We start from the raw sequence: 25,810 nt of genomic DNA, 5'->3' as shown, positions 1-25,810 counted from the left end.
CTTTTAACAACATGTTTCACTGCTGATTGGAAAGTGAAGCCAAGTGAAGCTTGAGATATGAGAACAACATTGCTTTCACGAATGAATAAGAGTAAGAGAAAAAAAAACTAAGTATAATAATAATACAGTGCAATGTGTGATAGAGGTCCCTGTTCAGTTTGCATCCACTGTTCGCTTGTGTAGATAAACATGTATAGATATACGTGTTCATCCATGCCATGTTAATTCCATGTCAGAATCTTCCACCTCATCACGAAAAACCACTCGTCCACGTTGTCCTGCAATTCAGTTCTCTTGACATGGTTTTATTCTTTCTTGGCGAAGGAGGGTCTCTCTCTCTCTCTTTCTGTGTGTGTGTGGTGTGTGTGTGTGTTCAACATGTTGAGGATGTTGAGCACCTCCCTAACACTGCTGCTAATATAAAAGCCGGGATGAGGTGTGTGTTTGGGCAGTAGGGAGTGTGTGTGCGTGTTGGGGTCTGGGTTTGGAGTTATAACCTCGACGTGTATGATCGGCGCCTGCGGGAACTAAAGACACAACACTCTCGCCTCAAAGAGTCTACATGTCTAACATTTAGACATGTTCAGCTTTGTGGATATCCGGTTAGGGCTGTTGCTCGCGGCCGCCGTGCTCGTGGCGAGAGGACAGGGCGAGGATGACAGTGAGTACCATCAGCTTTTGGTAAAAAAAAAAAAAAAAATATATATATATATATATATATATATATATATATATATATATATATATATAAGACTGAGAAATATGTTGCACATAAAGCTGGTGTCAAAACAACAGCTGTATGTTTGTGTTGTGTTGAGCGTGTGCTGTTAGCTGTTACGAGTTTTCCACATCTGGCTCGCGCACGTAGCTCAATCAAACTCACAAATTCTTGTTCGACTTGAGAAGTGAAAAAGCTTTACTCGATTTAGCTGTTTTTATAAACGAATAGACAAATTCGTGTCGGTTCTGATGTCTGACAGAGGGCAAGTTTCATCCACTATGAGATAGATGTGGAACATCTGGACAGCATTTAAGTTTTGAGCGCCAATCAGGTGCAAGTCTCACTCAAACAGAGACTATGCAAAAAAAGGAAGGCAATGAATTATTATTATTATTATTATTACTTTAAAAAAGAGGCTAACGTCGATGAAAATCAGTGATGTCTGCTCGGTATTGTCCAGAGACGAGTTAATAGGTTTTAATCGGTGATGGAGAAGGGCGTTGAATGCATTTATGAGTAATGTGAGATAATGGCACCACCATGTGGCCGGTTTTTGTATTGCACGAAGGTGCATATAGTTTCTTCCCCCCCCCCCCCCCCCCCCACGTGGTACAGCCTGGAATTACGACACGCCTACTAGGAGAAAAAAAAAAAAAACAGTTCTCACATACCCTGCAGCCCAACCCCGCACACCCAGCAGATATTGTTTTGTTGTTGTTACTGTTGTTTTTCTGAAGTAGACCTCTGTTGACTTCTGAACTATTCTAATGAAAACTGCTGCTGTGAACTTTAACCTAATGTGAAGCCAGAAGGTCCTGACATTAAACGTGATTAAAAGTACTGCACTGATGTAATACAGTTTAATTGAAAAAGGATTTGTTCATACAGCCAACATATAGATATAGATATTGCTAAGGTACAGAAAGTTCTTTTTTTTTTTCATTTCCAAGACATTCAACATTTCTATGTCTGCCAAGTTAACTTGCATGACTGTTCATAGAATGGACAGGGAGAAATCAGTGTTTGTGAAAATGTATAAATCATTAAATATGATTAACTGCAAAAAGGGAAAAAAAGCATAGTTGTATCGAATGACATCTGGACTTAGATGAAAAGATTAACAAACAGACATGATGACTACCAAAATCACTCAACTTCATCTGTTATCCATGCTATTCAAATCTGTTTTTGTGAACAACACTGAGATGCTCATACCGGTAACTAAAGCTCTTTCTTCCACTTGCTCCGGGAATATTTGGAGGAATTCAGAACGTCAGGAATCAGTGAGGAACCTAATGAAATGCTCATAACTCACGTGCTCCTCTTGGTCTTTCATTTGTAGGCATATTCAGTAGCTGCACATTAGACGGCCAGTTGTACAATGACAAGGACGTATGGAAACCTGAGCCATGCCGGATTTGCGTGTGCGACAGCGGAACTGTCATGTGCGACGAGGTGATCTGCGAGGACATAACGGACTGCGCCAACCCAGAAATCCCCGAAGGCGAATGCTGCCCTATTTGCATCGACGGTATATTTGCCACATCACCACTCACTCGCTCACAGACTAGTCGTGCTAGTTTTTATGTCGCCCTCTAGCAGACTTGTCTCTTTACCTGAGCTTGGAAGTATTAAAACCAAGTGAGGTGTCTCTCCTCCGATGGCCGTCCTGCTGGAAAGGTGCACAGTCTGGGAGGGCGCTACTGCGGATCTATTTTCACACACTGGATTAAGATTACGTTTGGAATTATCAGTATTTCGCAGTTATGAAATATTGATTTTGTGAAAGGGAACACAGTGGAACACTTTTTTAATGATCAAAAAGTGTTTCATTTGTTATCTTGGGCCAATCGTAATGAAAAAAAATCACAGCAACAACTTAATGATAGAGAATATGTGTCCAAAACATAGACAGGCAAAGTACTAATTTTGATTTTTATTTCATTTCCCAGACACAGAAGCACCACCCACTGATGGGGTCAGTAACAATATCAGCTTACACTCAACATACACCTTAGTCATATATACTTAATATTTTTGTATAGAAATTATAAGTTGTTCATACTCAAGTAATGGAATGGTGTACAAATGATACAAAAATTACATCCACTTTAAGCTTAAAATATTTTTATATAAAAGACATATGTATATCATATTGTTTCTACAATTATATATATATATATATATATATATATATATATATATATATATATATATATATATATATATATATATATATATATATGTATGTGTGTGTGTGTGTGTGTTTAGGACACATATCCCAGTGGACCTAAGGGTGACCCGGTAAGCACCATTTTCCTTTTCATGTATTCCCTTTCATATGGCCTTGTTGCTTTACTTTGCGCTTTTTTTTTTTCAGTTCTATTTTAAAACATTATATGTGTTCAAATGATAAAGGCTCTCCAGACACGTTTTGGTGATATGTTAAATATTTTATACACGCAACAAGATGCATAGAATCAGTTGTTTAGAATCAGATTTATATAATCACATGTTATGTATATTGAGAGAGAAAAAAATTACAGTATACAGATCTTAGGTTGCCAAAAAAAAAAAGCTAATTTCATAACCTTATGATCTCATGACGTGTGTGAACTTTGACCTCTGCCACATTAAAGTAGGTGTGTGACCTCAGTATCCCAACTTTTATTTTATTCTCTGTAACTTTCTAATTATATTATGCTATTTATAACATTTTAAAGTAATATTATCACGTCAAAAGTATACTGTGGGTCATTCCCGAATGGATCAAAATTTATACATACTTATAAAGTATTTATTTATTTATTTATTTTAGTTACATCCTTTCCTATGTGCCCTGCAATTGCACATAGGAAAAAAGGTGGACTGGCTGCTACTTAGCATCTAATGTATTTATATATTTCTCAAAGAAATTGTTCATTGGTTCGACAGGGTCCACCTGGACCTCCTGGTAACGATGGCATTCCCGGAGAGCCTGGACTTCCTGGCCCTCCTGGCCCTCCTGGCCCCCCTGGTCTCGGTGGAGTGAGTACATCACTTTATAAATTTTTCCAGAGATACTGCTGTAAAAAGCAAACCCATGTATGTTTAAGACATCATGAGGTCAGATGCAAAGGCACTATGAGGCTCAAACACAAAATCCTAAGTGCCATTACTTTAAAAATCATAGCATTTACATATGCTAGTGGAAATTGGATGTGACAATGTAAAACCTCTAACACATAAATTAAAAGTCATTTATTGGAAAATATGTCTTGTTGTTGTTATTATTATTATTTTATTATTATTATTTAAGTGATTCTATCATGTCACACCAAAGATGGTCAAGGAAAATCAGCACCACTGAGATGGAGAACAGATTACAGTATACAGATCTTATCTTCTCTTTTTATATTTAAATGTTCTGAGTGATACACACACATACAAATGACATGAGCAGCATGGGACACCAGTGACAATGGGAAGAGAGTCCAACTAAAGAAAATATGTGAATATGAAAATAGTACAAAGAATAGTAACGCTGACACCGTGAGGGAGAAATTTCAACAAATGAAATCTGTGATCTAAACCAAAGTATTGGGATACACAGAGACTTGTTGAAGGCATAATGGATGGATTATTGTAGCTTTTAACTTATGAATTTTGTTTGTTCTTTTGCAGTACCACTTGCCCCAGCTGTCTTATGGTAGTGCGAAATCCGGCGGCCCAGGCCCTCCTGGACCACCAGTATGACGAGTTTGTTCTTCTCTTCTCTTCTCTTCTCTTCTCTTCTCTTCTCTTCTCTTCTCTTCTCTTCTCTTCTCTTCTCTCATAAACATGGCAACCAGTAATAATGATTCCAACATCTCATGATGGCTGTGATACTTGGTAGATGAACCTTATAAAACCATATGACCTGTTATTCTGTAGAATTTTGCATGACTAAGTGAAGACTATATAGTTTTTTTTCCACAATTTCACACTAACAAGTGCATCACATGCCTAATTGACTGTCTCTCTCGTTGTCTCTCCTTCAGGGCCCAATGGGACCCCGTGGACCTCCTGGACCTGCAGGTTCTACTGTAAGTTTTTTTTGTTGTTTTTTTGTTTTGTTTTTTCCAGTGTCTAGGAGAAATCCATATAATTCAATACCCGCATCTCAGTCCTAAAATGTGCACCATTATTGCCTAGGTCATTATTAAAAACACATGTGCAGCCAGTAGAGCAGTGTCAATGACATTTTTTTCCTCCTCATTGTCCCTCTTTTATTTTCTCAGGGTCCTCAAGGATTCACTGGCCCTCCAGGTGAACATGGCGAGCCTGGCTCTCCTGTGAGTATTTATTTCCTGCAACACTCTCACACTGGTAACATCACTTCACTTCCTCATTCTGGAGATGTCACTTCCTTACATCAAACAATGGAAAATTAATTTCTGCTTGAACCAGATTTGTATTTGAAATCATATATATATATATATATATATATATATATATATATATATATATATTAGTATGACATCTTTTTCATACTTTTTATGATTTTATTGTCTTCAGGGTCCGATGGGTCCTCGTGGTCCCCCTGGTCCTCCTGGAAAGAACGGAGATGATGTGAGTCCATATTGAATCTCAATCTTATTGAAAAGTGCTATACAGTCTGAGTTTACTATCCAAAGTAAATAGTTTTTCAGATTTTTTAAAAACAAATATAAACTTTTATTCAGTTGATATTCAGGAAAACCTTTTTGGAAGAGATTTCAATATCACTCCTCATATACTTTAAGTTTAAATCTCTCTGGATATCCACAGCATGAATTTGAGTTCGAGTTTTGTTTAAATGTTCCACCAAAATAGTAACATAGACAGCAGGTTCCAAAAACAATACTTATTATTGTCCTATTCAGTATAGAATTGTCTGTGCAACACTGTATTCACTAGATATATTTATTTTTCATGTATTTATAATAAAATCTACAAACAATAGTAATCTTATAGAATCAATAATAATGTAATAAAAACAGTTCTCGTTGTTAGATGGTGTTACTTTGGATCTTTGCATAGATGTAGATGTATCCAGTGTATTATATTATAATCTGTTGTCTTATATGTGCACGTGCTTTCACTAAAACATGAAAGTCAAAACTTTTTTTCTCACTTTTTTAGGGTGATGCTGGCAAATCTGGTCGCCCCGGTGAGCGTGGAGCTGCTGGTGCTCAGGTCTGTATACCTACTTGCATTTTATTTCCTCCTCACATTGTGTTGAATGAATACGGACATTTACATCATGCACATATTATTAGTAAATAAATCAGCCAAAATCCTGATTTTAAAAATTCTGTTCTGTTGAAATAAATGATTGTTTCATCTGAACCAACTAGCTTGACCGTTAAGGAAAATGAACCATTTAGAGCATTTAGATAATTTTATATTAACAGAAATCTCATCTCTCTCTCTCTCTCTCTCTCTCTCTCTCACACACACACACACACACAGGGAGGTCGCGGTTTCCCTGGAACCCCTGGACTTCCCGGCATCAAGGGACACAGAGTGAGTACATCAGCACATGAAGTCAAACACCTGTCAGTTGACCTCTAAACCCTCTGTGACATCTTTCTATCTATCTATTTATCTATCCAAAGGGTTTCTCTGGTCTAGATGGTGCTAAGGGAGATACTGGCCCTGCTGGACCTAAGGTACAATTCTCCATTTAAACTTTTTGAACATTTTAGATGTACATAAAATGTTTGGATTGAATTGCTTTAAGCAGCTGTTTGATCTTAGTTGAATTTGTTTCTATAGAACTGAATTGGCTTGTGTGTAACTTGCAGGGAGAGTCTGGTGCACCTGGTGAGAATGGTGTCGCTGGTGTTATGGTGAGTCCATTCATTTTTATTTGTTGTTGTTGTTTTTAGTCTGTCAAATCAATCTTCTAGACTGCTATGTTTCAGTTTCATTAAAAGACTGAAATAACCCCACCCCCCACCCCCATTATTTTCCAGGGCCCTCGTGGTCTGCCTGGTGAGAGAGGTCGTCCTGGATCTGCTGGACCTGCTGTAAGTGTCTTGGTCAATCCAAGCCCTTCATCAGCCATTTCCACTTTCCTTTAATTTACATTACAGATTGCAAAGAATGAGCTGAATTACGTTATACAAAAGCCTAACCTATAGTGCACTGTATCACCGTGTAACATATGTTACATCAACCTGTTCAAAGGTATTAATGTTTATGTTGTATACGTCATCATAGAGGATCTGATTTCATTAAATGCACACATCAAACCCAGACGCTGAGGCGATATTCTACTCATGCAGGTGTAGCTCGAATAGATTTACAAGTGATACACAGTATGTTACAGTGTACTTTGTTCACTCGTTCCTAAAATTAACATACATTTTGCCAACACATACTCAAATAGCCATTTTTTGCTAGATACATTCTCTATCTTTTCTTTTCCTTATCACATTTCTGACAATTTAACTGATTCTTTCTGTTATATTTGCTTGCCATAGGGTGGTCGTGGTAACGATGGCAACTCTGGCCCTGCTGGACCTCCTGTAAGTATTACCTGTACTTTTATTAAATACAACAGATATGCTGAATAACAGCCTAAACATAATAATAACTTTTTAAATGTAAAGATTACCTTTTGATGGTGGAGTATTAGTGATAGCGTTCCACTTCCGTAAGCTGACATGAAGAATATAAAAGATTTAGATAGCCATTGTGCTTTACCAGACAGACTCAAAGTTTTGGGTGGAGGGTGAATGGAGAGAGGCAACGTGATGTAAGTGTTGTAATTTTTTCTTTTATCTGATTTTTCTCTTTTAGGGACCCACTGGCCCTGCTGGTGCTCCTGGATTCCCTGGTGGTGCTGGAGTTAAGGTAGGCCTTATAAACCTCTCCAACACATGCACAAACACACACATGCACCATCATCATCATTATAGTACTCATTTGTTATATTTATTCTCATGTTATTTTCCATAGTATTGATTGAAGCAGAATTTAAACCCAAAGCATTTTTCTCTTTAGAGACACTTTTAGTCATCTCTAAGTAGTGTGTAAAATAAACATCTTTGCTCCATTTGTAGACACAATAATTTATTCGTGCCATTTTAATACAGATTAATACATTAAGAGTGCTCTCTATTGTCCTTTGTAACACTTAAATTATTAACATACAACATGCATTTATATACACTGAGCTGTAGTACATATCATTTCTCTGCTTAGCATCTATATTTACCTTTGGTTTGCCTGTCAAAAGTATATCTGGGGCTGACCTGTCCCTCATATCAGATGCTATAGGAAGTTAACATCTACATGGATTCATTTGGTTCATCCAAAATTAGGAAAGAACTGAAGAGTTGAGGGTTTCGGGCCCAAAAGTGGCACAGCTGCAGTTTTCTGATTGTAAGCCCAAAGCCTTGATCACTGATCCAGCATTGCCTCTCCGCATTACAACAGCATCTACATTAACCTCTTACTGCTCCCTGCAGGGAGAGACTGGCCCTGCTGGTGGCCGTGGCCCAGAGGGACCTCAGGGAGCCCGTGGTGAGCCTGGTAACAGTGGACCTGCTGGACCTGCTGGAGTCCCAGTGAGTCAATACATTTTTAAAAATTATTTATTTGCATAATAATAATTAACACTTTTTCAGTCTGAACTTAACGCTTCTGCTTCTCTTTCCAGGGTCCTCCTGGTAATGATGGCAGCCCTGGTGCCAAGGGCTCTCCTGTAAATAATTTGTTTTGTCTTTTATAGCAAACATACAGTATCATGATTAGTCATTATGATAGAGCACTGCCTAACCACCATTATACATACTTTGGGGTTCAATCATACATATGGGGTTTCATATGACAGGAAATCTTAAAGAAATGATGATCCTGAGTCATAAAATCCCTTGAAATAGGTTACATGATTTTTAGTCCAGATTAACAACAATGTCAGGCTAAAATCTAAGAAAATGAGCAGATTGCGTTTTGGGTAGTGTAGCACTGCTACTATATGTCTTTGTATTTGTTAAGATGTAAGCAACTTGATATTTAAAAAATGATATTGGGTTAGACATTTTACCATATCAAGAATATTTCATACATCCTTCTCTGAATATTGACTTCTCATTTCTCTGAACATGTGTAGGGTCCTGCTGGTATTACTGGTGCTCCTGGTTTCCCCGGTACTCGTGGACCTGCTGGACCTGCTGGACCTGCTGGAGGAGTTGGACCTAAGGGTCTCAATGTACGTATGTGTTTGTCTGAACCTAGAATTTTGTCTGTTACTTGTGTAGTCTTCCATCTATACCATCTATTCCATCTAACATCTATAGTCACCATGATGCGCAAAACAAGCTAAATCAAAGATGGACCTGATTCTTTAACCCTCCAATCATTCATGGGTTGATTAGTATGTTTGTCACTTCACATTAGAGAAAGGGATTAGGTTCTGATCGTTCTTTGTTTTGATGATCACAGGGTGACGCTGGTGCCCCAGGACCCAAAGGAGAGCCTGGTCCTAAGGGAGAGCCTGTAAGTATGCTTAACATTTACCAAGATATCACCATGAAATCTGATGGTGCCTAGAACTGCTGATCTGACTGTCTTTCCCTTTCTTCTTTGTCTTTCTTCTTTATAGGGCCCTGCTGGACCTCAGGGTCTTCCTGGACCTGCTGGTGATGAGGGAAAGAGAGGAGCTCGTGGTGAGCCTGGCGGTCCTGGACCTGTTGGACCTCCTGGAGGTCGTGTAAGTTTAAAATGTAAAATTCTCCCTATTTCTGTTGGAGCACTTTCCTGATCCCGTCTCTTCCCGAGTTCTGATAGATCCCTCAGAAATAATCAGGACTTGTGACAAAATCACTAAGGGTATGCAAATATAAGCCTTTTGTATGGAATGCAACAACAGAAAGGAGATCTTCGAGGTAAAGAAGTTAGTGGAATATTAAATACACCTTTGAAGTGGAACATATTTCTCTGTGTAAATCAAGTATCTCTGTGTAAATCAAGGCTAGGTCAGTCCTACTTACGTACATGATGAAGTCCCTGTGTCTGTCCTAACTCCATATTAGACACCCTAACGTGCTCAGAGGACACTAACTTGTCCATGTTGACTACTGATAACACCTCAGATTATTAGGAAATGTCACAGAGCAGAATCCTTGTCTTTTGACCTCTGTATCAAAAGCTCAGCTCACCCAAAAAATTCACTACAGTGTTACAACACACATAATTTGTAACTAAATCGTATATGTATAATTGAACTTCACTTTCAGAGCTAATTTTAAAAACACACAGTCATAAGTACATAAAGCATCATTCCATCAGAACTATTTTAACTAAACTGTTGTTTTAAAAATATTTTTCATAATTAATGCATATCCTAAAATAGAAACAGCATTAAAAAATTACATACATAATTTCCTTCCACCTTTCATTCATTCCTTTATTATTATTATTATTATTATTATTATTATGTTCACCTTTATATCCATCTCTTTAAACAGGGTGCCCCTGGCAGCCGTGGTTTCCCTGGTGCTGAAGGTGCACCAGGCCCCAAGGCAAGTCTTTCAAACACACTTTTTCAATCATATATCAAATGTAAGTGGGGAATCATCATTCCTGGTGGTGGTTCTGTAGAGCTGTCCATGGTGCTGGATCAGAGCAGGTTAAGCATTTCATATCACTCAAGAGAGTATAAAGATGGATCTCAATAAGATGTACATATTTTATTGCATTATAGGGTGCCCCTGGTGAGCTTGGTCCCAACGGACCTACTGGAGCTCAGGGAGCTACTGGAGAATCTGGCCGACCTGGAGAGCCTGGACTGCCTGGATCCAAGGCAAGATTCTTGTTCTTTTTCCCCCATCTTGATGATCATTTCCACATTTCTAGTCTTATCTTATCAGCCCATGTCTCCTATTTAGGGTGTGACTGGTGCCCCTGGTGCCCCTGGACCTGATGGCAAAGCTGGACCTCCTGTAAGTCAAGTTTATAATCCCAAATTAGTATAATAAAGTTCATTGTGTCAAACTATACAGCATTTGACTATAACAGTACACATGTAAATAAATATTAACTACATGTCATACACGGCACTGTGTAATATTTTAAAACTTGCACAGACTTGATGCTGGGTTGTTTTCAAAAGAATTTAGCATGGCTGATTCTTTTACAGGGTCCTGCTGGTCATGATGGTGCTCCTGGACCTGCAGGCTCTGCTGGATCTCGTGGTGCCCCTGGTGTGATGGGATTCCCTGGACCTAAGGGAGCTGATGTATGGAAATAGAAAACAACCACCACCAAACTATTTCTTGTTTAATATTAGAGATAAAATTAGTGAATTGCATTCTGGCTACTCACTGAGTTATGCTTCATTTACAGTTATTTGCTACTTAAATTGATGTATACCAAAAAAGACTCCTGAGAATTAATTATGATCCTCTCCTCTTATAGGGTGAGACTGGTAAGCCTGGTGAGAGAGGCGTTGAAGGACCTGTTGGTCCTGTGGTGTGTACTCTTTTCTCTCTATTAAAGTAGTTTATTTTTTTTTTAAAGAATACATGTTTTTTTGTATTCAAAGCATGTGTACCTGAAAGAATTCAACTCACATAGATGGCCTTTCACACTACTTGACATTTTGAAGTCAGTATAAACTTGAGTGATTTTTGAATCATCTTTTATAGGGTGCCCCTGGTAAAGATGGTGATGTTGGTGCTCCTGGACCTTCTGGACCTGCTGTATGTTGTTGATAGGAATAATAAAAAAAAAATGTATTATTTGTCTTATATCTTGTTTTCATAAATGTAACACATCATACATCTCTATTCTGATTATTTTCAATGTTTCCTGTAAAAGGGACCTGCTGGAGAGAAAGGAGAACAAGGACCTGCTGGAGGACCTGGATTCCAGGTAGCTGTTGACCCACAAACCAAAACAAACTTTCTGTTAGCTTCATTAGTGAAACATTTTTATTTATAAGCCTTTCAGGCCAATCAATTAAAAATAGGCTACCATCAATCACTGCTATGCTTTTATTACCTTGGCAGGGTCTTCCTGGATCTCAGGGAGCCACTGGTGAGCCTGGCAAAGCTGGTGAGCAGGTGAGTGTCAGCTCAAGTGGTAGAAATGTAGTATATATTACTTATAATATCAGGCTTGGTGCCTTTTTGTGTTTTACTTTTGTATTAAGTATAGGCCAAACATAAATATTTTGGAGCCAACCAGAGAATATCTTGCATTATGATAATAAGTCCTTGGCCAGTATTAACTATTAATACTGTCTGTTTCTCTGAGTAGGGTTTGCCTGGTGAGGTTGGTGTTCCTGGACCTTCTGGTTCCAGAGTAAGTGTCCAAAAAAACCATGATAGTTTCTTCAAAATCTCTGCTTGATTGCCCCAGCTAAATAAGAACCTGATATTATTCTAACTGTATTTGGGGTACTATAACTAAAATGTAATCCTTTCCCCTCAGGGTGATAGAGGTCTTCCTGGTGAGCGTGGTGCCCCAGGCCCTGCTGGCCCCACTGGCCCTCGTGGCTCTCCCGGAGCTGCTGGTAATGATGGTGCTAGGGTAGGTTTCGCAAGGCTTGCAGCTTCATGAGAAACAGGAATAAAGTCTGCATACATCTGTGTAAAAGTGTGTGTGTGTGTGTGTGTGTGTGTGTGTGTGTGTGTGTTTAGGGAGATACTGGTGCTGCTGGAGCTCCTGGTGGTGTGGGTCCTGGTGGTCCACAGGGAATGCCTGGAGAACGCGGCTCTAGTGGAGTTCCTGGACCAAGAGGAGAAAGAGTGAGTGTTGAAGATCACCCTTTCATATTAAACCCACTTTGAAAATCTTCATCAAGATATTATTTTCTCTGAACATATAAAGCCTATTCTTGAGCTAAAAAACTTATGGATAGCAACACTGGAATTTATTCCATGATAAAGATAGACACTGACAAGATAGTCTTAAATTGCATCCTAGTTATTTCAGAGTAGTGGCTCCTGTATTCTGTTAAAATAATAGCTACTAGTCAATTGTAAATAATGAAGCATCCATCCATAATTATGGTTTAAAGATGCAGGGAGCCATTTTTAAAATCAGCTTCTATCCAGATTTTTCATATCATATTGTATTATGTCAGTAATTTTTTAAAGCTGTGATGATGCCATGATGAGTAGCTCTTAGGTATTTTTAGATGTTTTGTGATGATAGTTATTCATGTCTAAAATAATTATTGATTATGAATAGTATTATTATAGCACTGAGAAAGAGAAACAAAATTGTAAAAAATTAGATTAATCAAATCAGCAAAATTTTAACATCCATGCAGTCAATAGTGATAAAAAATATAGGAGTTCAAAAAGTTATCACAATATCCACAATATCTTAGAAAAGTGTATCATGACATAATTTATCAAAATATCTATATTATTATATCAGTATATTAATATATAGCCCTAATTTACTGTACATAAATACATATCGTACATCTATCTATCTATCTATCTATCTATCTATCTATCTATCTATCTATCTATAATTTTTTATGCAATGTTTTCCAAAATGCAATAACAACAGAAATTTATGATTTGCTAATTCATGTAAACCTTTAATTAATTGACAAACGTATAAAGAAAATATTTTCAATAGTTTTACTGACCAACTTAATTGCATTTTGTAAATTTAAATGAAATTAGTTAGAGTTGGATACCTGCATCACACTCAAAAAAGTTATATATATATATATATATATATATATATATATATATATATATATATATATATATATATATATAATTTTTTCTCTACAAGAGATCACACTGTATGATACTGTATGCACAAATGAGTTTTGAATTATTGTGCAGGATTTTGCTTCAGTTGCACCAACTCAAAGATCCAGACTGTATTTCAGTGTTTAAATATGATAGAAGAATGTTGCACAGGAAAATTGTCACAATAATTAATCAACCTTTCACTTGAGGTTGGATAATGGTACGTGATGATGTCTTTACTAGTGCTGTCTTCTGTTGATAGGGTGATCCTGGACCTAAGGGCCTTAATGGTGCTCCTGGTAAGGATGGTCTGCGTGGTTTGCCTGGTGCTAATGGTGTCGCTGGACCTCCTGGTACTGCTGGAGAAAAGGTTAACAAAGCTGCATTTTTTTTTTGCATCAGAAGGCATGTTAGTTAGAAAATAGTGCATGTACAGTAGTTTATGATTATTAGATTATTTGATCCATGATTGACTATAGGTCTTCTCACTTAACCATCAAGATCACTAAACCATTCCATCCTGTTTTATTTTTTTAGGACATTGGTTTAAAGCACATTATATGAGCCAGTTTTGGTTCTAAAATCTGAGAATGTCCTCAATGCATGCACAACTGTGACCACATCACAGTAATTCAATTCAATATTAATGCACCAGTTTTTAAACCATTTCTGTTCAAAGAATATTCTTATCTTTGTTTGTTGTGTTGCTTAGCAACCAAAGCTTTCTGGTAACACACTGGACTGCATGGCAAAAAGATTATTCATTGCAAGTATTAGTAATAATAAGTTTAATTACCTATTAATTGAACACTATATTTTATTGTATTGTTTTTGTCACCATTGAGTGGCTTCTTGCTTTAGTATAGAATCTTCATCTTAGAAGCCGTATCAACAATGTTTATATCCTTCTGATGGCATCTGGTCATGTGACAGTCTAGGATGTGTGTTATAACATTAACAAGCTGTCATTTCCTGTCATGCTGCAGGGTGAACCTGGACCTGTAGGACCTGCTGGAGCTACTGGACCTCGTGGTGGCCCTGTGAGTGATTCGTTGTTATTCCACCAATGCTACTCACATCAACAAGCTTCCAATAATTTGCACAAAACAAACAACACCATATGACAAATCAACCGTAAAATACACATAAGAGTAACACATGAAGGAAAGGGAGAAACAAGGAAAAGTGAATCAAATTGAAATTGCATAAATAGGCGGAGAACCATAACACATGAATTTCCATACAGGCGAACTGCAAAATACATTTGAACAATTAACATCATGCCATGCTCAGGCAGCTTAGCTGACCTTGATTTTGGATCAAGACTCAAATCAGGAAATCTAAGGTCACCTTGAAAGATGGTTCATTATTGGGGCATGAATGCAGGAGCTTCATTCATGAAGACTGGCTCATGATTCAGTAGAGGCAGTGACTAATGAGAACTCTGGCTTCAGTAAATATAATTGGAGATGGTGGACACATTCAATGGCCCTGATTCTCATACACTATATGGCCAAAAGTATGTGGACACCTGACCTCATACTCATATGTGCTTGTTGAACATCCCATTCCAGACCTAGCCCCCTCTTTACTGTTATAATAACCTACAGCCTTCGGCAAAGGCTTTCTGCTAGATTTTGGAGTGTGGCTGTGGGGATTTGTGATCATTTTGTCATGAGATCATTAGTGAGGTCAGGCACTGATGTCGGGCAGTGAGACCTGTGGTGCAGTCAGTGTTCCAGTTCATCCCAGAGATGATCAGTGAGGTTGATGTCAGGGTTCTTGCAGGACACTCAAGTTCTTTTACTCCAACCTTGGCAAGTCCTGTCTTCATGGAGCTTGCTTTGTGCACAGGGGTATTGTAATGATGGAACAGGTTTGGTCCCTCTTAATTCCAGTTACAGCATACAATGATATTTTATACAATTGTGTGCTTCCAATATTGTGGCAACAGTCTGGGGAAGAACCACATATGTGTGTGATGGTTAGGTGTCCACAAACATTTGCCTATATAGTGTATATTAATGCAATTTGTAAAGCAAAACTGAAGAGCAACTGATGTTCAGGTGACTGTGAATATTAATGCAGGATGTCATCAGACTGTCAGCAAGAACAATCAGCCCACAACCACACAGAGAGTGGTATTATAATACCATCATAGTGCATAAACCCCTTGTTAGAAATGTGAATGCAGTAACACACCCCAGTTGCTTTTCCCTGTCTGTAAATCAGTGATGTAACCCAAATTGCAAGAGCACATAAATATAAAATGTGCAATAGCCCAAACTGGAGACTCTGACGAGAATTTTGGCACAATGTAAATGCACATCACCCATGTTTCATGTACAAACATATAAAATTATACTATATATCAATACATATTCACATAAGAATTATACTAGAACCGGTAAAATATTATGACAATATATAAATGTCTTAACTAGCTAATGGCAAATTATGACATTTTCTCACCAAACTACCTAGGGTGACCGTGGTGAGCCTGGACCTCCTGGACCCGCTGGATTTGCTGGACCTCCTGTGAGTGTTCAAAGTTTATCTCTATTATAACAAAAATATGGTCATTTATTTTTCAGGTAATATCCAGTAGAGAAAATACAAGTCGTTGTTTTTTACCCTAATACAGGGGGCAGTTGGCCAGCCTGGAGCCAAGGGTGAGCAAGGTGACAGTGGACCTAAAGGTGATGCTGGACCTCCTGGACCTGCTGGACCTGTTGGTGCTGGTGGTCCTCAGGTACTGTGCTGAAAGCTGATACACTGAGTATGTGTCTATTGATAAATGGACATACATATATAAATGTTTCTCTTTTGTTTATCCAGGGCCCTGCTGGTGCTACTGGACCCAAAGGTGCTCGTGGTGGTGCTGGACCTCCAGTAGGCACATGTTTTTGACACCTAGTTATATCGTTGAAATGCTATATGCAGCTTATATGTTAACAAGTATTGCACATAATAACTAATAAGCAGTGTCTACATCTTTATTTTTTATAGGGTGCCACTGGTTTCCCAGGCGCTGCTGGTAGAGTTGGACCTCCCGGCCCTGCTGTAAGTTACATCATCATGATCGCCTTTTTCATCCTCAGTGTGGCCGTACCTGTAGTCCCTTCCCACTAAGGCATTATTATTAGCTTGTATTCACTTAAAAATGGACATTTCTAAAATGTGTTACATTAAATTAAATGATCTGCTCATACATCTCTCCCTCCTAGGGTGTTGCTGGACCTCCTGGCCCTGTTGGCCCAGCTGGTAAAGAAGGACAGCGTGGTGCACGTGGTGAAAGGGGAGCACCTGGTCGCACCGGTGAGGTTGGTGCTGCTGGACCCCCAGGACCTACTGGAGAGAAAGGTTCTCCTGGTACTGATGGACCTGCCGTATGTGCCTTCTTCACTTACATCATTCAATTAAATTTTATATTTTGTATAGCAATTTTAACAATGGACATTGTCACAAAGCAATTTTACAGAAATTCAGATATAAAATTTTCATTTAAATTGATCTCTCAATTACTTTTTAGTTGAATTCTTTCTATCTTTGTAACATTGTGTAGAACTAATTATTTGAAGTTTGGAATTTTATTAGTAATGAAATTAATTACTCTGGCCCTCTGCACACAGTACAACAATGGATAGTATTTCAACAGTGATAATGCCAGTTGAAGACAGTACTATTTGATTTGTTTCTTCTCTAGGGTCCCATTGGAATTCCTGGATCTCGGGGTATCGGTGGAGGTAATGGACACCCTGGTAGCCCTGGACAAAGAGGAGAGAGAGGTCTACCAGGTTCCTCTGGACCCACTGTGAGTCTGGCATACAAAAAGAATCTAGTTTACATTAGTCACTTAAAACTTGAAGGCTTTAGTTACTCTCTAATCAAGACATAAGCCTAGTCTACATCTGCTCTGAAATGGATCTTCATAAAGCTGATTGTGTTTCATCCTCCACTCAGGGAGAGCCAGGAAAACAGGGACCTAGTGGTGCAGTTGGTGAGCGTGGACCTCCTGGCCCAATGGGACCCCCTGGTCTGACCGGAGGTCCTGGTGAGGCTGGCCGTGATGTAAGAAAACCTCTTCATAGAGTTGCACATTTGCACTAATTATGAAAAACAACTAGCAGTGGAGCAGACTTTTATTGAACTGTAACATAGGGAGCAGGCTGTTTTGTGTGACGGGATGGTAATATTAGTCAAATAAATTAACTTCCTTTTCCTGTGTGTCTTTGTAGGGTAGCCCTGGTCACGATGGTGCCCCTGGTCGCGATGGTGCTCCTGGCCCCAAGGTGATTTATACTGTCTTTGTATAAGCTTGTATTTATAATCTTGCAGTGCAATAGTTTAAACTATACACTGTAAAAAAATTATTTGTTGGTATAACTTAAAAAAGTGTGCAACCTAGTTGCCTTGAAATTTTGATCCATCCATCCATCCATCTTCTACCGCTTATCTGGATCTGGGTCACAGGGGTAGCAGCCTAAGCAGAGCAGCCCAGATTTCCCTCTCCCTGGCCACCTCCACCAGCTCTTCCGGCAGAATACTGAGGCATTCCCAGGCCAGCCGAGAGATGTAATCTCTCCAACATGTCCTGGGTCTGCCCCGGGGTCTCCTCCTGGTGGGGCATGCCCAGAAAACCTCCCTTGGGAGGTGTCCAGGGGGCATCCTAACAAGGTGCCCGAACCACCTCAACTGACTCCTTTCGATGTGGAGGAGCAGTGGTTCTACTCTGAGTCTCTCCTGAATGACCAAGCTTCTCACCCTGTCTCTAAGGGCCACCCTGTGGAGAAAACTAATTTCTACTGCTTGTATCCATAATCTCATTCTTTCGGTCACTACCCATAGCTCGTGACCATAGGTGAGAGTGGAAACGTAGATGGACCAGTAAATTGAGAGCTTTGCCCTTTGGCTCAGCTCTCTCTTTACCACAACAGACCAGTTTAGTGTCTGCATCACTGCTGACACTGCCCCGATCCATCTGTCCAACTCCCGCTCCCCCTTACTCATGAACAAAACCCCAAGATACTCCTCCACTTTAGGTAGCAACTCCCCCCTGACCCAGAGTAGGCACTCCACCCATTTCCGGCTGAGCGCCATGGCCACGGACTTGGAGGTGCTGATCCTCATCCCAGCCGCTTTGCACTCGGCTGCAAACCGTCCCAGCACATGCTGTAAGTCATAGATTGATGAAGCCAACAGGACCACATCATCCGCAAAAAGCAGAAGCATGATCCTGCTGCCACCAAACTGGTGTTTTGAAATTTTGAGTTAGTTGAAAATAATAATAATAATAATAATAAGTGGCACAATGAGTGTCATTGTATATGTATATTAATATTTGTCACTGTATATTCATATTTCAGTCATGTAATAAGTACCCCAAGAAAGATAATTAATTACTTGCAGTGATGCAGCAAAGTTTGATGTTGCTTAATGTTGCCCTGTTTTGAAGTCTGAAGAGCCAAATGGACTTTTTGTGTGTGTACAATAAGCAGTGTAAAGCTGTGCTGTGTGTGCAGTACTTTATTTTTGCAATTTGCTGTTTACCTCAGGGAGACCGTGGTGAGGCTGGACATGCTGGAGCTCCAGGAGCTCCTGGACCCCCTGGACCTCCTGGACCTATTGGACCATCAGGCAAGACTGGAAATCGTGGAGACGCTGTGAGTTACAAGAGCTTGTTTAATTTTTTTTTACACTTTCACAGCTGGACATTTTTATTTAAAAATTAAAATTAAAAGGTTATCTAGTCGGCGGCACGGTGGTGTAGTGGTTAGCGCTGTCACCTCACAGCAAGAAGGTCCGGGTTCGAGCCCCGTGGCCGGCGAGGGCCTTTCTGTGTGGAGTTTGCATGTTCTCCCCATGTCCGCATGGGTTTCCTCCGGGTGCTCCGGTTTCCCCCACAGTCCAAAGACATGCAGGTTAGGTTAACTGGTGACTCTAAATTGACCGTAGGTGTGAATGTGAGTGTGAATGGTTGTCTGTGTCTATGTGTCAGCCCTGTGATGACCTGGCGACTTGTCCAGGGTGTACCCCGCCTTTCACCCGTAGTAAGCTGGGATGGGCTCCAGCTTGCCTGCGACCCTGTAGAAGGATAAAGCGGCTAAAGATAATGAGATGAGGTTATCCAGTCATTGACTTACAACTGTAATAATCACACATTTTAACTGTTGATATGAAAGTTCATTCTCATTCTCTCTAGCTGCTTTATCCTGTTCTACAGGGTCACAAGCAAGCTGGAGCCTATCCCAGTTATTATTATTAATATATTTCATAGCTTACTCATGTCTTGCTCTCTATCTTGCTCTCTCTTTAGGGTCCCGCTGGTCCTGCTGGCATTCCAGGACCTGGTGGTGCACGTGGTGCCGTGGTGAGTGCACCAAAGCCTTTGTTTTTCGAACATCAAATAGCACTTTTAGTCAGGAAAAGTATTTTTTGCTAAATACTTATATCTATCTCTAGGGCCCTGCTGGTGCTCGTGGAGACAAGGGTGAGGCTGGAGAGACTGGAGACAGAGGCATGAAGGGACACCGTGGCTTCGCTGGCATGCCTGGACTGCCTGGACCAGCTGTGAGTGACCATGTCAAATAGTGACGGAGAGCCACTTGGCCCAAGCCGAGAGGCTAAACCGAGCTTCACATAAATATTGCTATATTATTGATCCTAAATGTACTGTGTTATTTTTCATCCACTAAATTATTATTTAGGCTTGATATATCCAGTACGGAATGTTTATTATCACCTTGTGCACCTTTAGGGCTCCCCTGGTGAGCAAGGACCTGCTGGACCCACTGGCCCTGCTGGACCTCGTGTAAGTCTTTGATGCCAAATCTGTAATTTAGTTCAGAAAGAGGTTCTGACACAATAATTATTTACCAGTTAGCTGGTCATTTCAGTGCTGAGTGGTACTGCTATTCTCGTTATAGGGACCTGCTGGCTCTCATGGTGTCCATGGTAAGGATGGCATGAATGGTATTCCTGGGCCTGTTGGACCTCCTGGACCTCGTGGTCGCACTGGAGAGATGGGACCTGCTGTGAGTAACATAATCTCTCTTTAATTCATCCCATTGTTCCTTGTATGTATCCTGTTTTTGACTTTAGCAGTCTCTGATGTCTTGACCCACCTTTCTTTTTGTAGGGTGCCCCAGGTCTTCCCGGGCTCCCAGGTCTTCCTGGTCCTCCAGGCATTGGTGAGCCATTCCCCTTTCACCAGCCTGAGAAGGCAGCTGACCCATTGCATGGCTACAGAGCTGATGAAGCTAGTCTACGTGACCGTGATGCTGAGGTGGACACCACCCTCAAGTCCATCAGCCAAAAGATTGAGAACATCCGCAGCCCCGAGGGAACCAAGACAAACCCAGCTCGCATGTGCCGTGACCTCAGGATGTGCCATCCCGAGTGGAAGAGCGGTGAGTCCAGAAGAGTCCAGAGCTATAGAAATTAATAAGTCCTTTCCTAGATATTTAGGCAGCAGTGCCTTATGAAACTAAGTGAGGAACTAGGTGTTCATATTTTTGATTCTCGTCCTTCAGATACGAGAAAGTATTCTTAAAGCAAGCAGTCCACAAAGGAATTAGCAGAGTATCTGACTTCTCTGGTTTTGTGCCTCAACTTCAAACATTTGTAACAAGATGATTATTATTTTGTACACAACTAGCTTCTAAATAAGAACTTCAACCTTTTTGTCTTAGCCTTTCGGGCTCTCACTTTTTGCTACAATCTTCTGTGCATTGCTAAAGGTACCTACTACGTGGATCCCAACCAGGGATCTCCTCTGGATGCCATCAAGGTCTTCTGCAACATGGAGACTGGTGAGACCTGTGTCAACCCAACTCGTGCCAGCATTCCTCTGAAGAACTGGTACATCAGCAAGAACATCCGTGAGAAGAAGCATGTCTGGTTCGGAGAGTCCATGCCTGATGGCTTCCAGGTAGGGGAAGATGATGCAGTACTTTTAGTTCTAATTCATTTCATTTAATTCTGAAATGTTAAAGCAAAAGGCTATGGAGGAAAAAATAACATATGAATAGAGAGAAATAGTGCAGGAACCACAATGGAGGGTGACATATTACATAGTGTAATGAAATGAGAACAGTTTGATTATGGGTGTGTCTGAAAGGTTTGAAGACATTGTCATATTTGAACCAAATGTTTATGTACAGTTTGGCCTTCCAAGATGCATTCATGGGGATGATGAAATATGGAAAGCAGCATATATAGATATAGATCCACTGTACTATATATTTCATAACTCAGTGCACCATCTAGCAAATAAAAAGTGGTGGCAATAAACACCAATGGAGGAAATTGGTTTTGTGGTCAAATAAGTTATCAATAAGTAATTATGTTTTACTTTAGATTGTATATCTAATGAGAAATGGCTGGTGTAGTGAGAATATTTGCTCTATTATCCCCAACTATGTGATTCCATCTCACCTAATGGACTTTCATTTTGGTGTACATTAAGGTGTGTTGGTAACCTGGCAACATGGTGACATATGCTGCCTTCAAACCCCATACATTACACCTTATTTACATCCACCATGTTATATTGTAAAGCCATGCTGTCCAGGTGAATGAATTAAATCTAGTTCTCTGTCTTTATCCACAGTTCCAGTATGGCAGCGAGGGCTCAGACTCTGAAGACGTGAGCATCCAAATGACCTTCATGCGCCTGATGTCCAACAAGGCATCCCAGAACATCACATACCACTGCAAGAACAGCATTGCCTACATGGATGAGGCCTCGGGCAACCTGAAGAAGGCTCTGCTCCTGCAAGGATCCAACGATGCTGAGATCAGGGCCGAGGGCAACAGTCGCTCCACATATACAGTCAGCGAGGACGGCTGCACGGTAAGATCTCTCTCTATCTCAGCCGGGCATTTGCGTTTTATTACCATTTCACATTGACCCCACTGCCACTGGTTTTGGCTTTAGCTGTTAAGGAGCTGTACTGAATATTTTTAGATTTTGTTTATTCCGACTTCTAATTTCTGCTTTTCTCTCATTTGTTCTTTTGGCCGTGTCTTTTTGAACTCTCTAGCTAATATTATTGACAAACAGCTATAATGTGAAGGAGGAAAATAAACCAGCCATCTTTGTCATCATATTTTTATCTTTTTTTAACCAGTTTTCACTTGTAAGGATTGTCTATCCTCCTTCACCTTTTTAAATACAAATACATAAATTAAAAAAGTGCCTCTTTATATTATGAATGCTGCTCATTGACTGATTTACTGATTTCATCTTCCTGTTTCCACAGTCGCACACTGGCACTTGGGGCAAGACAGTCATCGAATATCAGACAACGAAAACATCTCGTCTTCCCATCATTGACATTGCTCCTATGGACATTGGTGCTCCCAATCAGGAATTCGGCATAGAAGTTGGCTCAGTCTGCTTCTTGTAAAAAGATAAATCTGGACATTAAAATGTTGTTGTTTCTAGCAATCATCTCCAAATCTTTTTCTATGCATTAAAAAAAAAAACTCATTCGGCTGCAATCCGTCCACGTGCTTACACTTTAACATCCTTGAGGACAATGCTTGTTGTGATCTCGAGAGACGTTCTGCTTTTCTTTTTTTAAGAAAATAATTTTGAGGACCACTATTGCCAATCAGCGTCAACGTCATGGACACTTAGCGAGAATTTTTTGAGTCATTTGGCAACAAGAAAATAATATATACCTGTACTTGTAAAGTGTAAGATCACCCCCCAAAGATGCCAAACAAGATCAAACCCAAAAGGTCGTGAAAAATACCGGTGACTTTTTTTTTTTGCCGTTTTCTTTTGCCACTGCAGAAGGACAATGAAAAAACACACAAGTGCTAATGTACCATTTTCTGGTGTTGAATAAATCTGAAAAATGACAATTAAGTGTCTTGTTCTTCCAGACAAAAGGGGAAAGATGTCAATATCTCATCACTGTGTCACACAGGCTCTAGACTCAAACTTGTAATGGCTACCTCAGGACAACCAAATCATGTTACCTATGGGTGTTTGGGGGAACACTAAGGCAGGTTATTACCACTCAAAAAAAAAAAAAGTATTAGCAAACTAAAACCACGAGTTAACATTTGTGAAAAGGTGCTACTTGCCTCTCCAGGTCCTAAATGTGGTGTATATGTGTTTGACCAAAAGAACAGAAAGTGCTAATTTTTATTTCTGTCTATTGTGCTTTTGGGACCTGTTTGGTGCTATTTAGGCTTGTTGTTAATGTGATGCAATTGTTCTCTCATTATATTGTTCGCTGAAGAAAAATAAAAGCTGAATGCGATGCTTACTGTAGGTGAGTGAAGTAGGTGGACCGATTGCCGGTTTGATTCCCAGATTCCCCTGTAAACTTCTGGGGAAATCTTTATTTGTGTCTGCACATGGCCCCCTGACTGTCAATTTTTCTTTTTTTTTTCCTCTTCAAATGCAAATGCACACCTTTCATTTTCCTTTTTTGGGGTTCTGATTCATTTGTTTTTAATTAAATAAAGTGGCACAGAAAGAAAACCACAACCAGACACTTTAATGGTTCCAAACAGAGGATCTGTACTTATTTTGTACATGTATAATATTTCGAGATGTTTTTAATTATTTTGGATGCTGAAATAAAGCATGTTTTAAAGTGGTTAAAGGAATGTTTGGCATGTCATCTTCTTGCCATAGCCTCATTGCCTTCCTATAAAATTAAACAATCTATACTGCATATATCCAGCTAGCTTAATAATATCTGATTTACTGTATTGATATATTTGCACATTTGCGACCATTTGGGTTGATGGAGGACATGTTTTATCATGGTAAATACATAAGAAATCACATTCTACAGGTATCTATTTATATGTTTTCCTAACACTAAGAAATACACGAAATACAGATTTTAAATGCTAGCAGTACATTTCTAAAAGAACCAATTAATTGGTGTACTTGAAGCCACATGGTACTGCAACTATTAATAACAGAAAAACAGAGTGACACATGATATTAGAATATGCTGACACACAATGCAGATCAGAAAAAAAATCATAGTGAGCAAAGAAAAAAATCCTTCATTGGGGTCCCAAGATCCATATGTTTATTTCCTGAAGCAGAAAAAGAGTTACATATTTATAGACGTATAACTGGAATATTACAAAATATAATAGTAAAATAAATATATAAATAAAGCAAATTAAATTAAATTAAATTAAATTAAGCTTTATGATTTAAAAAAAAAGCACTTTAAAAGAACAGAAATGAGGATTACCTGGGCAGTGTGTCAACATTTGGCTCCCTGTAAATAAATAAATAAAATAGTGAGAGACTTTTGAAAAGTCATAAATAGTTATTTATCAGTCACAAAGCACAAGGGAAGTTCATTTGTGTATATGTAGATATATAGCACATCTCATACACAGAGGTCATTCAAAATGCCATACGTGAGCAGAAATTATTTTTTAAAAAAGAAAGATAAACAGAAAGATTAAAAATTATAAATAAAAAACACAAGATAATAAAAATAATTTAAACTTTAAGGTTAAAAGAATAATATGGCAATAGATGGAATAGAAAATAGAAATAATTTTCACCTGGAATTTTAAAATAGCTACATCTGAGGCACATTCTGGAAGTTAGTTCCAGTTACGTGTAACATAAAAGTTAAATGTTGATTCATGATGATCTGGGGTGAGTTTCCTGGTAATGCTGCACTTTAGGGCTAAAGAATGAGTTTAAGGATCCTCTTAAGCAACAAATGTTGTCTCTGTATGTGGTTTTCCCGAAATCACTCATAAGAAGGAGTCTTAAGAGTAACTTTGCTGAGCATCTTTGCAGCACACGTCTTTGCTAAAGGCATTAGTACTTGCTAAATCCACTCAATGAGGTCACATAGCATTCATTTTTAACCAAAAACCAATGAAAAATAAAATGCTTAAAATATGTGAATATATTTTATCATCATTAAGCATTACATATAGAATGTGGTCATTAATAGTTGAAATTTTTTACATTTTTGGACAATTTTTTTTTTATTCTAAGAGTATTTTTAAAAATTAAATAAACCCCCCATGAACCTGCTGCCTCCTCATCACCTGGACCCTCTCGGCTGACCACTTCCCAGTCTGCAGGCAGCCAGAGTCCAGCTGGCTGAGAGCATCAGTGCAGCCTTAAACTGATCAACATTGAGAAGGAGCTGCTCCAGTTACTCCGAGACCCGCATGACCAAAGGGAGCAGCACCATCAAGAGTGGATGGGCTTTAAATGGGCAAAACAAGACCTGCTGGTCAGACAAGTGGCACTTCAGAGTGGATTCAATGGAGTGCATTCATGGTTATTTTAACTATTATTCACAATGCCACATTGGCAATGTTTTGCCCTTATATAACATTG

At 39.2% G+C, this 25,810-nt stretch overlaps 2 protein-coding genes across 2 annotated transcripts in view; one reads left to right on the top strand and one right to left on the bottom strand.

Annotated features, from left to right (window-relative positions):
• Window positions 1-425: 425 nt before the first annotated feature.
• Window positions 426-23,325, top strand: col1a1b (collagen, type I, alpha 1b). The gene is made up of 51 exons (XM_060939443.1): window positions 426-661; window positions 2,064-2,252; window positions 2,674-2,699; window positions 2,993-3,025; window positions 3,656-3,748; window positions 4,385-4,450; window positions 4,741-4,785; window positions 4,981-5,034; window positions 5,258-5,311; window positions 5,864-5,917; window positions 6,194-6,247; window positions 6,340-6,393; window positions 6,529-6,573; window positions 6,700-6,753; window positions 7,210-7,254; window positions 7,529-7,582; window positions 8,200-8,298; window positions 8,391-8,435; window positions 8,844-8,942; window positions 9,176-9,229; window positions 9,336-9,443; window positions 10,201-10,254; window positions 10,437-10,535; window positions 10,621-10,674; window positions 10,872-10,970; window positions 11,150-11,203; window positions 11,380-11,433; window positions 11,552-11,605; window positions 11,743-11,796; window positions 11,993-12,037; window positions 12,167-12,265; window positions 12,376-12,483; window positions 13,715-13,822; window positions 14,439-14,492; window positions 15,937-15,990; window positions 16,097-16,204; window positions 16,291-16,344; window positions 16,462-16,515; window positions 16,680-16,841; window positions 17,159-17,266; window positions 17,416-17,523; window positions 17,691-17,744; window positions 19,008-19,115; window positions 19,769-19,822; window positions 19,915-20,022; window positions 20,210-20,263; window positions 20,379-20,486; window positions 20,591-20,861; window positions 21,192-21,382; window positions 22,064-22,306; window positions 22,716-23,325. The coding sequence occupies exons 1-51, from the start codon at window positions 580-582 to the stop codon at window positions 22,860-22,862; spliced, it is 4,329 nt and encodes a 1,442-aa protein (XP_060795426.1). The 5' UTR covers window positions 426-579; the 3' UTR covers window positions 22,863-23,325.
• Window positions 23,326-23,958: 633 nt separating this feature from the next.
• sgca (sarcoglycan, alpha) overlaps window positions 23,959-25,810 on the bottom strand; it is a 90,434-nt gene continuing 88,582 nt past the window's right edge. Inside the window, exons 11-12 of the mRNA XM_060939445.1 lie at window positions 24,690-24,716; window positions 23,959-24,525 (exon numbers count right to left, since the gene is read on the bottom strand). Of these exons, the coding sequence (XP_060795428.1) occupies window positions 24,519-24,525; window positions 24,690-24,716 (34 nt within the window). The 3' untranslated portion in view covers window positions 23,959-24,518. The remainder of the gene's footprint in view (window positions 24,526-24,689; window positions 24,717-25,810) is intronic.

Source organism: Neoarius graeffei, chromosome 14, assembly GCF_027579695.1.
Source record: "Neoarius graeffei isolate fNeoGra1 chromosome 14, fNeoGra1.pri, whole genome shotgun sequence".
In the NCBI taxonomy this organism is placed as follows: Eukaryota; Metazoa; Chordata; class Actinopteri; order Siluriformes; family Ariidae; genus Neoarius; species Neoarius graeffei.
Note: the sequence above shows the minus strand (reverse complement) of the source record. Positions and strands in the feature narration are given on the sequence as shown.

Excerpts from the sequence above, each read along its gene's own strand:
- col1a1b (XM_060939443.1), top strand. The coding sequence starts at position 580 with ATGTTCAGCTTTGTGGATATCCGGTTAGGGCTGTTGCTCGCGGCCGCC. Across the intron at positions 5,312-5,863 it reads CTGGAAAGAACGGAGATGAT|GGTGATGCTGGCAAATCTGG; the intron begins GTGAGTCCATAT and ends TCACTTTTTTAG. Across the intron at positions 8,299-8,390 it reads CTGGACCTGCTGGAGTCCCA|GGTCCTCCTGGTAATGATGG; the intron begins GTGAGTCAATAC and ends TTCTCTTTCCAG.